The sequence below is a fragment of the Polyodon spathula genome, chromosome 23, assembly GCF_017654505.1.
Source record: "Polyodon spathula isolate WHYD16114869_AA chromosome 23, ASM1765450v1, whole genome shotgun sequence".
Taxonomy (NCBI): Eukaryota; Metazoa; Chordata; class Actinopteri; order Acipenseriformes; family Polyodontidae; genus Polyodon; species Polyodon spathula.
Genome location: NC_054556.1, coordinates 11,884,951 through 11,904,506, shown reverse-complemented (window position 1 = coordinate 11,904,506; position 19,556 = coordinate 11,884,951). Strand labels below are relative to the sequence as shown.

Here is a 19,556-nt window from a genome sequence, read left to right as displayed (position 1 = left end):
ACTTTTTGTTGTCCATTTCGTTTAATGGTGCACATCCCAGATATTTGTTGCAACCATTACCCTTAATCACTGAATTGGACCAATTAAACCTGCATTGAGGTAGTGATTGTCGTTATTTAATTGATAACCTCTAATGTGGAATGGCCCTTGGGAACCAGAGTTATGCACCCCTGCTTTATAAATAAAATGTCTATAGCTTACAGAGATGAAAGATTACAAGCACATGATGTTTTTAAACTTACCATTGGAAGAATGTACAGTCATTGTAAGCTCATGTTGCATTTGGTGTCTTTTTCAGGATTTTCTTGGACAGACATTTTGTACACTGGGGGAGATCATTGGCTCTAAAGCTGGTCGGCTGGAGAACAATCTGTCGTGAGTTACCCTTTTTAGTTTACTTAAGGAATAACAGCAAACTCTGAGGTAGTTACCAGTGTTGATGTATTATATATATATATATATATATATATATATATATATATATATATATATATATATATATACACAGCTAATGCAGAGATCACGTGGGATATTTATATAAACATATACTTGCAAATAAATACGTTTCTAGTATAGGATATCACAAAAGTTATTACTTATATGTATTGGGTGTTTTCATTGGTTTTTTAAAATAGAAAATAGAAATAGAAAGTTTTTGTTGGGCAGAAAAAAAACTCTGCAGGGGATGTGTGAGTATGTGTCTGTGTGACAGCTGTGAGAGCAGAGGTGCTGGAAACACCAATTAAAGACATCAACCTTAAATTGAACAGCCTGTCAACCAGCTATGTAAGTAAACACAGAAAGCCTTGACCATCTCTATACGATGCTTGGTGCAGTTTAATGCCGGAATGCTGTAGTTAAACAGCTAAGAAGGGAGGTGTATCACTGAACGAAGCCCATGGTGACTGACTTGGATCAGTATGAACTGAAATCGATTTCCTAGTCTACTGGCGTGATTTGGGGTTGAACAGAATAGTTCAAATATTCTGGAGAAGGCAAGCGGAAATTTTTAACCACTAGCTGATGCTGGAGTTGCCAAGTTTATTTCAGTGCTACAAGTTCTTCTCTCGACCTTTGCTTAAAATGTCAGCTTTTATTGTGCTGAAGCCCATTAGGTTACAGTGACATTCATTAGTGCTTGGGGCAAACTGTAATTTGCACTTGAGCACCAACCTAGACACAGTAGTTTATAAGCCATTAATCGTATTTAAAAATATAATAAGTCCATTACGCTTGCTGTCTAGGTTAATTATTAGGGCCCTGTGAAAATGTAATTGAATTCAGGCTTAGTGCAGTGATTAATTTGGTAATAATTACGTTTGATTTCCATTCACACTCACTGAAAAGCTTTAAAAGGCTGGTCCTTCTTTAAATAACAGAAGCCAAGAAGGCCATCACTTTATTCCTCCAAAGTGACATTAACCAATCGAAACTTCCTAATACTGACACACTACTGCTTAGTTACCATGGCAACTTCACTTTGCCTGAGCCGAGTGACTTTTCAGCTTTGAATATTCTATAGGACCAGTATGGGTCTTGAAGGATAATGCAGAAATCCTGCTCAGAAATATGTGTGTGTATTTTGTATATTACAGGTCCTTACAGGCTGTCGTTAATGTTGCAATGTCCTCAAGTCTGTTTAATGAAATAACATCACCCCACTTCTATAGGACTCCAAGTCAGTATATCCTGCAAAATATAGACTCAGTACAGAATCAGTATATTCTGCACTAAACCTGCCTTCACAAAAGCTTTAAAACCTTAACACAGCCCCTAGTCACTGAATGGAATCTACACAACCTCTACATTCCAAAGGCCTGTCTGTCATAGCAATGGAACTGACACACTTTCAAAGCAGTTGAACATTTTGTATTATGTAGGACCCTGTTGACTATCTAGATTGTTGCCGTTCTCCAAAGGCACTCCCCCCCTACCCCTTAGTAAAACCTTATTGCCACTACACTACAAGTGATAAATGACTTTTTCTGGTCTGATACTACATACAGAGTTCATACACGACCTCTTCAAGCTCTGTTATAGCTCAAGAAGAAAGGGGAAAAAACAGGTCTAAATCCCAAAGAAACAACATGGGTCCTTCATTGCTGTTATTATACAGCAAGGTTTTATCTCTCCAGGTTGTTCCTGTATTCCATGCCAGTAGTGTACTAGTGTTTGGTTTTAGTGTCAGTGGCTGTAAAGAATCAGACATTGTGGGAAGGTGCTGGGTAGTTATTGACAAGAGAGAAATCCTTGAAGATGTGGAGACAATTTCAGTCACCTGGAGAAATGGCATAGGAAAAGCAAGACTATCTGAAGATTAGGCTTGCAAGCAGAGCTTTCTTTTACCAGGTAAGGGAATATAACTGCAGAATGGATACGATTTATGGAATGATTTTGTTTTCTATATAAGCTTATTTAAAATTAAGAGCTGCAATTACATTTTCATCTTAGTTTTCAATATGGTTGTGTTTCTTCAAACAGTGGTGTAAAATAAGTGAACTTCAACAGTGTGGCAGGGCCCATGCCACTGCCATTGCAATTATTATTTATTTCACCTTCATCAGTTTCCATGACAGCAGGTGACAAATTCAAGTGACTTACAGATTGTTGTCAGTAATAGCATAAAGCTGAGGTGTGATCCTATTGCACACAGAGATAACCCTGCTGACATGATGGCCCCGCTGCAGAACTGCGTGTTTGTAAGGCAGTAAGTCTTGCTCTAATGTATTCATGGAAGTCGTATTCCCATTGGGATTCCCAAGCTAATAGATCACTGGGGTACGTTCTCTTTAAAAAGATTATTTTAATGTGTACAATTATAACGCATGAGAAGGCTGTCAGCCACCCAGCAGTCTTGTAAGGGCACTTTAATGAAAGCACAAAGAACAGCTCAAATGGCTCAAATCAGTTACATCAGGCCCAATCAAGATCAGAAGTAATGTTTTGGGGGATAGTGAGCTAAACAAGGGACAACTGACATGTCCCAGGCCTGCTGATGACTAAAAGCCACCCCTACACTTTTCAGAACTGCCTACTTTTACAATTTCAAACACGGCAGCTTCTGAACTGTATGTATTCCTACACAGGGCCGGCGCGAGGTATGCGACTGCACCCGGACCCAGGCTCTGCTGGGGCCCATACCGAAGATATTCGAGAATATCTTCGCCCATACCAATTCTTTTTTTTTTTTTTTTCCCAAAAAACAAAAACATATCACACCCCAATTTTCCATAATAGACAAAAAAAAAATAGACTGGTAAACAAAAAAAAAAAAAAAAAAAAAAGGTGCTTGGTTGGAAGTAAGCTAACTTCCACAGCTGTGGTAACAAGTACATAACGTATGGTATATCGAATATGCCATCAAAACACAAGTCGGGTTGTTCAAAGCGAAAAAGCAGAAAAGACAGTGTGGAAGGGTGGTGGGTGATTCACTGACACGGGAGATAGAACAGTTGTACTTGGAACACCACACAGGTGCCCAGTTTTATTTTCGGGACTTTCACTTTTTACCCGCAGAGGGCACTGTTGTCCTTGGGCTGCCTATCAACGATGATAGACAGCACCACGGAAATACCAAAGCTGGTAATAGAATTAACTGCGGGCGCACTCGCAGGTGCTCAAAATAATAATGAAAACAGAAGGCGAAAAGAACAAGGAAAAATAAAACAGTAATAAAACTACAAATAAAAGGTGCTGCATTCGGCAGCGTTATCCCGGTCGCCGCATCCCGCACGACCCGGCTCACCGACCTACTCTAGCGGCTCCCTGCCTGCGCTAAACAATACTTCGGGGGTCTGCCCAAGGGTTCCCCGCTGTCACTCTCTGGCTTGTTCTTTGCTGTCTTTCTCCCAGCTGGTTTCTTGGTCCTCGACCAGCGCTTCCGCACACACAGCGCGTCTAAAAAGGCAGCCCTGAGGAAACAGTAGAGCATTATCTTATAGGGCTAACAATCTCCTCAAGACCCACCTCCCAGCCATTCAGAGAGAGGGAAAGTCCACACACCCACTTTCCCACCTCCCCGTGTCACTGCCATGACTCACAGGCGGTTGTTGGACGGCTGCTGCCTTCTTCCTGCAGCACTGTAAATACGCCAGCAGAGTCAGCACAGACAGCTAGAAATTTCCCAAAAAGAGAAGAAAATGCTAAAAAAAAAAAAAAAAGTGTACAGTAAATATTTTAAAAGTGGGCCGACAAAAGCAGTGGAAGTATAGTGCAGCAGCGGGACTGCCAATCTCCTCCTCGCAGTTGAGCCAGAGCAAAGACGTGAATCAGAGACATCGGATTGGAAATGTACAACAACAGCAAATACAAGGTACTGAATCATGTATTGTAAACCCAGTACCCAGTCAGTCACCTTTATGTGATTTTTATGATCCAGCTGCTTGGTCTGACTTTTGTACCAAAGAGCTAAAAGTTGAAATCATGAAACATAAACCTGTGCAGCTAAAGAAACTGACGTTGAATTTCCCCAAAATCACGCATGATTTGTACTCATTTTTGGAACAAAACTTCAATTTTATTTTTATTTATTTATTTTTTTTGGGGGGGGGTCTACTTCAGACTCATGCACCATGGCCCATCTTAGCACCAGCCCTGTTTCTACACTCATTGATCCTTTCAATTTCCCCCTTTCTATTCATCTGAAGTAATTCTGCATCATCTTTTGTCTATCAGTAATGTTTCACCCTTTTATACTTTAGTAGTGAATACTCATAAAAGGAAATGCATCCAGTTTACCCCACTGCACAATGTGGTAGATAGAGCTTGCATACATATCCCATTTCTGCATTTGGTGTTTTGGTTACTGTCTGTATTGAGTGACATTATCCAAAAGTAAAAAAAAAATAAAAAAATTAAAAAAAAACACTGAACTGTAGAAAGTAATACTAAAGAAACTTTAAATTAAAGACATTGAGAAGAATTTTACTAAGCTTCTTATTACTAATTATGTAATAAAGTCATAAAGAAATGTGGGCTCTTTAAAAAGGCACTGTCTTTTTCTGGTCAAATGGTGTCTCGTTTTGATCTTGTGAGAAGTTGCAAGGCATTTTGTTAAACAGGCGACTTTAAATTACAGAAAGGAACTGCAATGTCTGATCTGATTTTTTCAGTGGCCTGCTTCATTGATGGTGATGACGTATATAACATATAACCTTAGAAAAGTATAAGACACATTTTCGAAATCAGCATTATACATCACAACCATTTAAAGTTGCCATGTTTATGTGCCACAGCAGGAGAGGTAACATTTTACCTTATTTAGCTTGGCTGCAAAATCTGTCCAATGATCAATCTGTTAATTAGATTTTTTTTTTTATGTGGGGTTGTATCTCATCCTCTGTTTTTGGATTACACTGTGTGTGCATTTCACATCTTCAGGACTAGATTGTATCAAGTACAAATGCTTGTTTGTCTTAACAGCGATGATAACGGGTAAATCTTTGAGCTTTGTCCAAGTTCAAACAGCATTAGAAATATCTAAACATATTTTAGTAGTTCAAACGCTGTAGATATAGATTAAGAAAAGGCCAGTGTTTTTAATGTCAGCCTTTGTTCTTCTTCATAAAACTGCCCCTTGACTTCAATGGTTATAAATATATATTTTTCCAGTAACAAGAAACAAATATCAATATTTCAGTGTAAAGGTGTTTCTGATCCTTTCATCAGGGTGGCCTTTGGACACTAAACATATATGGCTAGACAGAAGTGATCTGTGTGATTAATATTAGCACTTAGAGATCTGCCCAGGCTGCTCATTTGACTCTCTGATAAAACACAGTGGAGATTTCATTATTTAGTGGGTAGGAGAGCTGAACTGACCTACATAAAATGCCTCTATAAAAAAAAAAAAAAAGTAGCAATCGTTTTTATTTTAATGAAAGCAGTTGTTCTACTCTCAATGGAAACCAGATTGTTTTTTTTTTTTTTATCAATATTAGAAATTCAGGTTGTAAATCTTTCTGCTATGCCTGAAACACACTGGACTAAGACAGTCATTTTTGATGCCAGTTCAGTGGAACAATGGGGTGTATCCAAAGCATGACTTCCACAAGTATGTATAATGTATTTTTATTATTTCCACATTTCCATTTGCTCCATGAAACCAGGCTACAGCTATGGCCAAAAGATTTGCATCACCCTATAGAATGAACTCATTTTGCATCATAAAGTTGAATAAATCCTGCTGAATAATGTTACATTAACATATTGAATTACATACTGCTTTGTAGTTTTCCATATACTTAACAAACAAAAATTGAGAAATCTAACCTAAAATACTACCGTTATGGCTTCTGGGAGACTTTTGAGATATCATTTTGTAGTTTCTTTGATTAAATGATGTTAAATAAAACATCTACATTATGTTCATATAGTTTATTTGTAAATTATGTCTCAATTCAAAAATTATAGGTGATGCAAAACTTTTGGCCATAGCTGCATACAACTCACCATCTTGTCACTTTTATCTCCATGTCTCATTTAAACTGCAATCAGACATTTCACACAAGTCAAAAATCACCTGTATGGATCAAGTTTGTATATAATTGCTAATTCATTCATATCATTGTAACTTTTAATACTGATCTGGCATTTTTATCTCGCATTATAGTGAGATTTAACAGAACAGATTTCCAATAATCAAAACAAAAATGGGTTTTATAGTCTGAAATAAAATACCCTGTATTGGGAATGGCAATAAAGTACAGCTTCTCAGCTCCAAAGGCTCATCTTTACAACTCAAGTCCTGGGAGATCAAAGCAGCGTCCTGGCAGCACCATGGAGAGCGACCACAGAGAACACTAGCTGTGCACCACTCTCTATGACCCTGTGAAACATCCTCAAAGCAAGGTTAAATATGACAAAAAAAACATAAAATAAACAAGCACGACTGCCTTTCACAGGTAAATATAAGAAGGGGGGTTCTGTAAAAAAAAAAAAACACTGTGGCCATACGTTTTGCATCACCCTATAGAATTGACTAATTTTGTTTCATATCAAGTCAAATGAAACTGGTTGAATAATGTTACGTTAACATATTGAAACCCAGAGCTGAGTGCCTGTGGAAACATTGCAAAAAGTAGGAGCATGCAAGTATGTTGTATGTAGAAGTATTAAAATAAAAATAAAGTTTAAACTCAAAGTCTGGCTGCTGTCAACCTCTGTTCCTCCTGCTGCTGATCGTCATAGTGTTATGAACTTGTTAGCAGGCAGACAATGTAACCAATGTCAATTGTCGTTGTTTGTTCTTCATTTCTTGCATGTCAAAATTTTTTTTTTTCTGGTTCTGATCCTACTACTCTCTTCCATTTGAGTGCTAAAGCGATTCACCCTAAATAGAAAACCTCAATAAATAAATAAATGTCAAATTCCATTCTTGTTATTTGTTCCAATCCGCTATGTTGGGTGCATGAGAGTGAGTCATCATACCTTCCCCCTTACTGGTTCTATATTTGAAGACACTCGCTCAGAAGCAGTTGGAAAGCCAGCACCGGCCCGCGATTGCTTTATCTGCTTGGACAATGTGCTGACATGCCATCTGACAGGTGGTGATGTGACAGGCTCTGCACTGCCAGTCACAGCTAGGCAAATAGTAAACAGCGCTGGTATGAATAAAAACAGTACAATCAGACTGTAGCATTAGCAGAAACTGGCAAATCCTTGTGCTCAAGCCCGGATTGGAAGACATTAAATCCTGCTGAGTCACAATGAATGCTGGCTTTCTTTGTTCATATAATCCCTCATTTGCAAAAGCTAGAGAAAGTATAGACTCTCTTAAAATGACAGCTGGGCTTAGTTGGACTCCAAGCTCATTCTGTATAGACAAATCTCGCTTTTGGATCATAGGCATGGATTATCCCAAATGGATTATGCATAATGCCATTTTCCTTATGAATATCATATATTATATATATATATATCTATATCTACTATATATATATATATCTAAATATATTATATATATATATATATATTATATATATGTGTGTGTGTGTGTGTGTGTAATTTAACATATGTATGTCATACACCCCGATACAGTATATATATATATGTTCACTATATGAGGGATATATATATACTATCTATTCATATATATATATATATATATATATATATATATATATATATATATATATGTTACTACCACACTTGTTACTAAAAGTGCAGGTCTGTGTGCATGTGTTTGAATTTAAGTCAGTTTATTCCATAGGAGTTTATACTGTATGGAGCAACACACAACTTCTATTAACTACATTTATGGCATAGCAGAATCTTCAAAAGTCACCACTGTCATCTGCTTTGTATTACCTTCAGAAGCAGTCATTTCATTGACAAAAGGTTTTCATTATTACCGACTGTCGCTTTGAAAAGCTATTGGAAAGATGTGGAATGGAGGAGATAATAAAATCCCTATTCACTATTCAGGATAGGTAGAAGAAAATCCAACATTAACATACTTTTTTGTCAATCGTTGTTATTATTACACCATACAGCTATGGCCAGTAATTTTGCATCACCCAATAGAATTAACAAATGTTGCTTCATAAAGTCAAGTGAAACCTGTTTAAATGTTAAATAATGCTGAATAATGTTACGTTAACATATTCAGTAACGTATGGCTTAACAAAAAAAAACTGATAAAAATGGAAAAATTACATTCAAAATCATACATGAAATACTGTATTACTATTATGGCCTCTGGTAGATTTTTGCAAAATCATTTGGTAGTTTCTTTGATTACGTGATGTTAAATAATAGATCTAAATTGTGCCTCTAACTTCGTGCCTCCACACACACAAATATATATATATATATATATATATATATATATATATATATATATATATATATATATACACAACACACACACACACACACACACATATACACACACACACACATGCTCAAATTTGTTGGTACCCCTCCACAAAAAACAAAGAATGCACAATTTTCTCTGAAATAACTTGAAACTGATTAAAGTAATGGGCATCCACCATTGTTTATTCCATATTTAATAGAAATCAGACTTTGCTTTAGATTTTTTATTCAACATAATATTATAAATAATAAAACAAATGAAAATGGCATGGACAAAAATGATGGGACCGCTAACCTAATATTTTGTTGCACAACCTTTAGAGGCAATCACTGCTCTCAATGAGACTTCTGCACCTGTTAACAGGTAGTTTGGCCCACTCTTCCTGAGCAAACTGCTCCAGCTGTTTTAGGTTTGATGGGTGCCTTCACCAGATTGCATGTTTCAGCTCTTTCCATAGATGTTCGATAGGATTCAGATCAGGACTCATAGAAGGCCACTTCAGAATAGTCCAGTGTTTTGTTCTTATCCATTCCTGGGTGCTTTTAGCTCTGTGTTTTGGGTCATTATCCTGTTGGAGGACCCATGACCTGCGACTGAGACAGAGCTTTATGACACTGGGTAGTACGTTTCACTCCAGAATGTCTTGATAGTCTTTAGATTTCATTGTGCCCTGCACAGATTCAAGGCACCATGTGTCAGGCATAGCAAAACAGCCCCAAAACATAACCGAGCCTCCTCCATGTTTCACTGTAGGTATGGTGTTCTTTTCTTTGAAAGCTTCATTTTTTCGTCTGTGAACATAGAGCTGATGTGACTTGTCAAAAAGCTCCAGTTTTGACTCATCTGTCCAAAGGACATTCTCCCAGAAGGATTGTGGCTTGTCAATATGCATTTTAGCAAATTCCAGTCTGCCTTTTTTATGTTTTTCTTTCAAAAGTGGAGTCCTCCTGGGTCTTCTTCCATGGAGCCCACTTTCGCTCAAAAAGCGACGGATGGTGCGATCAGAAACTGACGTACCTTCACCTTGGGGTTGAGCTTGTATCTCTTTGGCACTTATCCTTGGTACTTCTTCTACCATTTGCACTATCCTTCTGTTCAATCGGGGGTCGATTTTCCTCTTGCAATCGGGGGTCGATTTTCCTCTTGCGGCCTGCCCAGGGAGGTTGCCTACAGTTCCATGGATCTTAAACTTCTTAATAATATTTGCAACTGTTGTCACAGGAACATCAAGCTGCTTGGAGGTGGTCTTGTAGCCTTTACCTTTACCATGCTTGTTTATTATTTTCTTTTGGATCTCCTCAGACAACTCTCTCCTTTGCTTTCTGTGGTCCATGTTCAGTGTGGTGCACACAATGAAACCAAACAGCACAGTGACTACTTTTCTCCATTTAAATAGGCTGAATGACTGATTACAAGATTGGAGACATATGTGATACTAATTAAAGAAACTAATTAGTTTGAAATATCACTATAATCCAATTATTTGTTATCTTTTCTAAGGGGTATCAACAAATGTGTCCAGGCCATTTTAGAATATCTTTGTAGAATAAGCAATAATTCATCTCTTTTCACAGCTTCTTTGCTTTATTCTATGACATACCAAAGGCATGCAAGTGTACATGATAAAATAGCTTTTAATTTCATCACTTTTCAAGAGGACTGAAGCATTATTTTAATGAGCTGTAAGAGTACCAACAAATTTGAGCACGTCTGTATATATGTATGTATGTATGTATGTATACATATATATATATATATATATATATATATATATATATATATATATATATATATATACACACACACACACACACACACACACACACACACACACACACACACACACACACACACACACACACAATGTTTTTTTTTTGTATCAGTCCTAAAATTCTATGTGATGCAAAAAAGGAAGTGAAGCAGTAACAGGGTTCCTGGAAGACAAGACAAGCAAACTGAGAACTCTTTTATTATATAGTACCAGATATTAAGTTTTAAAATGAAGATACATGTTGGCTTTAACCTGTTCCTTTAGAATGGGACATCTGAGACCTATAACTGAAGTGCATGATAGTTAGGATTTATGAAATTATTTTATTAGCTACAACCACTGTTGATTCCCTCCTGTATCTTCTCATGCCTGATCTGCGAGTGGACATCACATGGGAGCCAGACATGTCTGATGTTTCATAAATTAGCCAACACCTCCTGCAGGTGGCTTCACAGTGATAGCAGTATCTTGGCTGTGGTCACTGGTACACAAGCCAGCTGGTAGCACTGCTTCCCTGGCTTAACCTTCCAATATTCAGATGAGACAACCTAGCGGCAGTAAGACCAAATATCCCAGCAGTCACTGAAATTAAAACAGATTTCTCTCCTTGTGTGATGGATTATCATAGTGTTACACATGTGCTGCTCTACCTGTGATAGCTGTAGATAAGGAGGCTGTGTGGTCCAGTGGTTAATGAACTAGACTTATACCCAGGAGGTCCCTGGTTCAAATCCCAGCTCAGTCACTGACTCACTGTGTGACCCTTAACAAGTTACTGAACCTCCTTGTGCTCAGTCTTTTGGGTGAAAAAGAGACAGTGTTGTAAGTGACTCTGCAGCTGATGTTCACTCACCCTAGTCTCTTGTCTTATAAAGCGCTTTGTGATGGTCGTCCACTATGAAAAGCACTATATAAAAACAAGGATTTTATTTATAACTACACAAGTCAGTTTTAAGCTTTTGACTGCCACACAAATGTTCCTGCAGTGCCGCAGTAGGAATTGCAGTTTTCTATTGCTCGTTAGTTTAAAAAAGAAACAAAAAACAACAGGCCCTGTAACAAAGCTTAAGCCGTGGTCTGATTTCTTAATAAAATACTCTAGACTGATGTTGGTTTCTTTGTCAAAAGTCTAGAACGCTTTCATAAATATCAATCTGCATAAAAACAGACTTTGAATAAACATTCTTTATATAAATCACGAGTTAAAGCTTTATGAAGAGGGTCCTATGGACATGCACAAAGTGGCCATTTAAGGGGAATTATTTAACACGGTCATTCAGCTCTCTGACAGTTTCACTAAAGCAATGTGCCCTGCTAGAAACCTTCGGAGACTGTACTAGGTGTGGATCAACAGGGAGGAGAGGGCTGCTCAGTGGAGTTGTATCTTCAGAGATGATATACCATAAACGTTCATGAAATTCTGTAGTGATGAATGAGGATTGTCAGTAACGACAAGCCTGCAGGGGGCGAGGGGGTTGTTTACAGCCATTGTCATGGGTGAAATAGCCACAGCACTCCATGAGCGTCTTCTGTACAATCTATGGAAAAGAAAGCATGTGTAACCCTAGAGTAAACATTTTAATCTGGAGCACCAAACCCTGCATCTGTTTAGCAATGTCATTTTGAACAGAAAGAAATATTCACTCAGCAACACCAAAGTAGTTATGTAGTGCTAGATTGCTTAGCTCTTGTTATATAATGTAACACAAGCGGGCATATCAAATATATTTGCAAGGGTAAAGGGTCTGTTCTGTACACTCGACTCTCTCCTGATTATAAAGTTTCTCTGGGGAGCCAAGACTTTGGAGAGTTCTAATGAAACGTGCATGGCAATGAGTGTGGTCATTTTGGGTTTTAATATAGATGAAAGCCGAGGCAGAGTAGTGTGTGGTGTGAGGGAGGGAACGTAGGTGTCAGTAATGTTCAGAGAAATCCCTGCCTGTGTGTTGCAGTGCTCTTTGGGAGTCAGAAATTGAGTGCTATTTTTGTATTCAGGCAGGGGGAAGATCATGTGCTTCAGAAGTAGCATTCTCCAGAGTCTGAAAAGTGCTGAGAAACCAATAACAGTCTGAACCATGCAGACACCACTGAAGCAGCACCTGGCCCTGCTCCTAATATATAGACAGGTAGTACATGTCTAGGAGCTGAAGTTAGGAGCTAGTGCAGTCAAAACAGAGAACAAATTATGATAATATGCAGAGTTCACCAAAACCCTGACAAAACTGATATTAAAAGACAGAAGTGTTTGTTTGTTTTTTTTGTACATTTCACTTTCAATCTGGCAGCATTTAAATGTTATTCAGGGCTCTTATTACATGGCATGAAATTACAGAGAATGGGTTCTCCAGTTTCCACAAGCTAAGCACTGTAATCTTTACCAGCACGCAGGCTGGCCACGGTATCTTACTACTCGTTTTGTTCCAATTTCTCTCGTTCTTAATTTACTTTTGCTTGCTCCCGATAGACGTTCTTGCTGTGGGGGGTGTTTGAAATAGAGCACAGCCATTTTCACCTTCCAGCACTTTATCAGAAGCGAAAGCTTCTTTTGTAGCAGGCAGGCACGCCTTGAGTTTGACATTACAATCTATATTAACTTGTGTCTTCTGGTCTTCATCCAGAAATGAGAATGAACAAGTACTGGAGTGGAGGTGGTGGTGAGAAATTGCAATAAGATGTAAATTAAACGATAAGCACACTTATAATTTAGAGACAGCCCCTTCAAAAGCAATCCCTTTTCACATTAAGAAGGTGTCATTCTTAACAAGCTTGCAGTCTCCTTAAAAAACTCACACAGCATCCTCTGGAAGTCTTCCAAGACTTTACATAGACTTAGAGGAGATTCACCAGGTTTCCACAAGCTAAGTACTGTAAATTAATTCAGAAAATCAAATCTCGGGTTGTAGGTGACAACTGTCAGCTAGCTTTCTCATAAAACGTGAGTTATGAGCTAGTCTTGATTGGATACAGTTATGATTTGTGTCAATGGCAGAGATGGCTTGTCAGATGTAATTCTGTACAGGGAGTGGCTTGATTCAGACACAGTATGGAAAGATTGGAGCTGACAGGAAGTTTTGTAAAATATCCTGTGTAATGGCTTTTATACACTTTCCTATTGATGTTGTGCATTGTACATCATGCAAACAAACACAAAATAATGGTTTACTGGTAAATGTTATACAGTATAAAGATTAGTTAAAAAATGTAACTTTAAATGTGGTGTGAGACATCGATAACACTTATTGAAGTGAAAGAAGACTGAAGAAGAGCTAGAGATATTTATGTCACATGTGAAATTAGTTTACACAACACAGGGCACAGTTGTATGACAGGGAGTGTTCAGGTCAGGACTGAGGTGCACTTACTTGCAGACCTGAGAAGGAAAAGCTCTGGCAATAGGCTGTCTAAATTTACAGTCACCAAAAACTTAAAGTGGGGAAAACTGAAAAATGCAAATGTCTCAAGGCCTGATTTATTAATCTCTTAAGATTTTGAGTCTCTTCCGCTCCCCATGTGAAACTAAATCAATCATATTTTCATCAGCAAAAGAAACTTGATCTAATGCATTTGATTGGGTTTCTTTGAAGAAAGTTTGATTGCAAATACAGGCCTGCCAAGCAGATATAATTCTCTCTCTGCACTTATTCATCCAGGTCCACTGAATATTCCACAGGGAGCAACACCTTGGCTTTGACTCTGCAGCAGGTTAGGGAGGTCAAACCAGCATGGACTGTTTTTTCTCACCTCACTACTACAGCCAGGTGCCTGGTGAGCTCAAGTAAACACCTAAAGGGAATAGTAGATTCCCAACATGCAGAGGTGGTAATTGGACACTATAAATTAAAAAATAAGTACATATGCTTTGCACAGTCCATTACAGTGTATCAATGCAATGAAGAAATTCCAGATAACGGGGACAATTTTTCTTTTTAGTTGTTCTCATAGTTCAATGTAAATTGAACATAACATGACAGCATTAACTTACTGAAACACAAAATAGGACCCAGTACTAAGATTCCTAGTGACACATAGACAAGTCCAATTTCCACGTGCAAAAAGGCTAGACTGCTGACCTTGAAGCATGTTGGTAGGTTATCCTGCATACTGTGCAATCAATTGCGTTATTGACCTGGCACTAACTAAATAAAAATGAAAGTTTAGAAATACCTTTACAAGAAATGAATTTATTGGACCATGTTGTTCAGGTATGTATTACATAATTACCTTAATGATGACCTTCTGTGTGTAGTATACTTTGCAGTGGGCATTCCTGCTCAATGCTGTAACTGGCCTTGTTGCCACAGTCAGTTGGCTAGGTGGAATGCCCCCTGTATAATGCACTCAGTCACACGTGTAGAAGCAGTAATAGGCAGCCAGAGGATGCAGCAGGCTTGTCTTTTCCAGCCGAGCTGACAAAAAATAGCAATATCTGAGGCATTCTTTTAATAGGGAAGGGACTAGAAACACAGAAATGGGGCTATAAATGCCACAATGGGTCAATAAGCAACAGCGAATATGTAGCTTCTTTCACCTGCACACTGTCATGCAGGACAAGTGGCGTCATGCCTGGAAGGAGAGCCTCAGATCTGCATAGCCTCTTTCTGTCAGGAGAACTGCCCAGGTTTCAGAGTCTGAGTTTCTGGAAGGAAACACAGCAGAAAGACATTTAAATTAGTCTCTGGGTGTCTGTGTAAATGGGTGTTGTCTTCATTTGCATAAATCTTGTGAAAATGTATTTATTATAATTACAGGTATTAGCAGGAGAGGTAGTTGTACCAGTTGTAAATATGAACAATAAATATTGTAAACATTTTTATTAATAATTTGATCTGTATTTAATTTTTTAAATATGAACTGCATGTAGTAAAATGAACTGGGTCATTGGCAGGGTAGAAATGGTTTAGTCCACTTCAAGCAGATTAACTGCAGGACTAGAAAACCCCAATGAACTGAACTGATGCACTAAAGTGCTGATTAAAGCCTGCAGGGGGGCGAGGGGGTTGTTTACAGCCATTGTCATGGGTGAAATAGCCACAGCACTCCATGAGCGTCTTCTGTACAATCTATGGAAAAGAAAGCATGTGTAACCCTAGAGTAAACATTTTAATCTGGAGCACCAAACCCTGCATCTGTTTAGCAATGTCATTTTGAACAGAAAGAAATATTCACTCAGCAACACCAAAGTAGTTATGTAGTGCTAGATTGCTTAGCTCTTGTTATATAATGTAACACAAGCGGGCATATCAAATATATTTGCAAGGGTAAAGGGTCTGTTCTGTACACTCGACTCTCTCCTGATTATAAAGTTTCTCTGGGGAGCCAAGACTTTGGAGAGTTCTAATGAAACGTGCATGGCAATGAGTGTGGTCATTTTGGGTTTTAATATAGATGAAAGCCGAGGCAGAGTAGTGTGTGGTGTGAGGGAGGGAACGTAGGTGTCAGTAATGTTCAGAGAAATCCCTGCCTGTGTGTTGCAGTGCTCTTTGGGAGTCAGAAATTGAGTGCTATTTTTGTATTCAGGCAGGGGGAAGATCATGTGCTTCAGAAGTAGCATTCTCCAGAGTCTGAAAAGTGCTGAGAAACCAATAACAGTCTGAACCATGCAGACACCACTGAAGCAGCACCTGGCCCTGCTCCTAATATATAGACAGGTAGTACATGTCTAGGAGCTGAAGTTAGGAGCTAGTGCAGTCAAAACAGAGAACAAATTATGATAATATGCAGAGTTCACCAAAACCCTGACAAAACTGATATTAAAAGACAGAAGTGTTTGTTTGTTTTTTTTGTACATTTCACTTTCAATCTGGCAGCATTTAAATGTTATTCAGGGCTCTTATTACATGGCATGAAATTACAGAGAATGGGTTCTCCAGTTTCCACAAGCTAAGCACTGTAATCTTTACCAGCACGCAGGCTGGCCACGGTATCTTACTACTCGTTTTGTTCCAATTTCTCTCGTTCTTAATTTACTTTTGCTTGCTCCCGATAGACGTTCTTGCTGTGGGGGGTGTTTGAAATAGAGCACAGCCATTTTCACCTTCCAGCACTTTATCAGAAGCGAAAGCTTCTTTTGTAGCAGGCAGGCACGCCTTGAGTTTGACATTACAATCTATATTAACTTGTGTCTTCTGGTCTTCATCCAGAAATGAGAATGAACAAGTACTGGAGTGGAGGTGGTGGTGAGAAATTGCAATAAGATGTAAATTAAACGATAAGCACACTTATAATTTAGAGACAGCCCCTTCAAAAGCAATCCCTTTTCACATTAAGAAGGTGTCATTCTTAACAAGCTTGCAGTCTCCTTAAAAAACTCACACAGCATCCTCTGGAAGTCTTCCAAGACTTTACATAGACTTAGAGGAGATTCACCAGGTTTCCACAAGCTAAGTACTGTAAATTAATTCAGAAAATCAAATCTCGGGTTGTAGGTGACAACTGTCAGCTAGCTTTCTCATAAAACGTGAGTTATGAGCTAGTCTTGATTGGATACAGTTATGATTTGTGTCAATGGCAGAGATGGCTTGTCAGATGTAATTCTGTACAGGGAGTGGCTTGATTCAGACACAGTATGGAAAGATTGGAGCTGACAGGAAGTTTTGTAAAATATCCTGTGTAATGGCTTTTATACACTTTCCTATTGATGTTGTGCATTGTACATCATGCAAACAAACACAAAATAATGGTTTACTGGTAAATGTTATACAGTATAAAGATTAGTTAAAAAATGTAACTTTAAATGTGGTGTGAGACATCGATAACACTTATTGAAGTGAAAGAAGACTGAAGAAGAGCTAGAGATATTTATGTCACATGTGAAATTAGTTTACACAACACAGGGCACAGTTGTATGACAGGGAGTGTTCAGGTCAGGACTGAGGTGCACTTACTTGCAGACCTGAGAAGGAAAAGCTCTGGCAATAGGCTGTCTAAATTTACAGTCACCAAAAACTTAAAGTGGGGAAAACTGAAAAATGCAAATGTCTCAAGGCCTGATTTATTAATCTCTTAAGATTTTGAGTCTCTTCCGCTCCCCATGTGAAACTAAATCAATCATATTTTCATCAGCAAAAGAAACTTGATCTAATGCATTTGATTGGGTTTCTTTGAAGAAAGTTTGATTGCAAATACAGGCCTGCCAAGCAGATATAATTCTCTCTCTGCACTTATTCATCCAGGTCCACTGAATATTCCACAGGGAGCAACACCTTGGCTTTGACTCTGCAGCAGGTTAGGGAGGTCAAACCAGCATGGACTGTTTTTTCTCACCTCACTACTACAGCCAGGTGCCTGGTGAGCTCAAGTAAACACCTAAAGGGAATAGTAGATTCCCAACATGCAGAGGTGGTAATTGGACACTATAAATTAAAAAATAAGTACATATGCTTTGCACAGTCCATTACAGTGTATCAATGCAATGAAGAAATTCCAGATAACGGGGACAATTTTTCTTTTTAGTTGTTCTCATAGTTCAATGTAAATTGAACATAACATGACAGCATTAACTTACTGAAACACAAAATAGGACCCAGTACTAAGATTCCTAGTGACACATAGACAAGTCCAATTTCCACGTGCAAAAAGGCTAGACTGCTGACCTTGAAGCATGTTGGTAGGTTATCCTGCATACTGTGCAATCAATTGCGTTATTGACCTGGCACTAACTAAATAAAAATGAAAGTTTAGAAATACCTTTACAAGAAATGAATTTATTGGACCATGTTGTTCAGGTATGTATTACATAATTACCTTAATGATGACCTTCTGTGTATAGTATACTTTGCAGTGGGCATTCCTGCTCAATGCTGTAACTGGCCTTGTTGCCACAGTCAGTTGGCTAGGTGGAATGCCCCCTGTATAATGCACTCAGTCACACGTGTAGAAGCAGTAATAGGCAGCCAGAGGCTGCAGCAGGCTTGTCTTTTCCAGCCGAGCTGACAAAAAATAGCAATATCTGAGGCATTCTTTTAATAGGGAAGGGACTAGAAACACAGAAATGGGGCTATAAATGCCACAATGGGTCAATAAGCAACAGCGAATATGTAGCTTCTTTCACCTGCACACTGTCATGCAGGACAAGTGGCGTCATGCCTGGAAGGAGAGCCTCAGATCTGCATAGCCTCTTTCTGTCAGGAGAACTGCCCAGGTTTCAGAGTCTGAGTTTCTGGAAGGAAACACAGCAGAAAGACATTTAAATTAGTCTCTGGGTGTCTGTGTAAATGGGTGTTGTCTTCATTTGCATAAATCTTGTGAAAATGTATTTATTATAATTACAGGTATTAGCAGGAGAGGTAGTTGTACCAGTTGTAAATATGAACAATAAATATTGTAAACATTTTTATTAATAATTTGATCTGTATTTAATTTTTTAAATATGAACTGCATGTAGTAAAATGAACTGGGTCATTGGCAGGGTAGAAATGGTTTAGTCCACTTCAAGCAGATTAACTGCAGGACTAGAAAACCCCAATGAACTGAACTGATGCACTAAAGTGCTGATTAAAGTAACACACGGTATGGAAATTATAATTGGAAAATTTTACTTTTAATAGATAGGTTGAAATAACCGATAAAATAAGAAAAAATGTCAGGGGAGAAGTCTCTCAGTATATATTAATTTTTATAATTATTAAAATAATGATTTAAAAAATACCAGTAGTATTCAGGTAGTCATACTAAATAAAAATATAATTATTAAATAATTATATCTATTTATAAGTTAGAAAAACTGTTTACACCAGCTTACAATGAGTCTCAGTGTGCCTTCTCCTGATTAAATACATTATCTTGATAATGCCAGTCAGCTGTCAGAACTTTCTTTCCCATACAAGCAGCAGAGGCTTTAAACTGAAAATGTTTTTGCTCTCGGCTTGCCCAAGGCAAAACAGTTTCCATTGGCCTGAACAGCTGCAGTAGCTGTCATTAATGCACATGTGGGACCAGCGCCTAGGCAGGGAACTCAGTGCTGCTGTC

The 19,556-nt window shown here is 38.2% G+C and overlaps 1 protein-coding gene across 1 annotated transcript in view; it reads left to right on the top strand.

Annotated features, from left to right (window-relative positions):
* Positions 1-19,556, top strand: part of LOC121297714 (copine-9-like) — a 119,377-nt gene that overhangs the window by 35,196 nt on the left and 64,625 nt on the right. Inside the window, exon 7 of the mRNA XM_041224163.1 lies at positions 299-375. Coding sequence (XP_041080097.1) covers positions 299-375 — 77 coding nt within the window. The remainder of the gene's footprint in view (positions 1-298; positions 376-19,556) is intronic.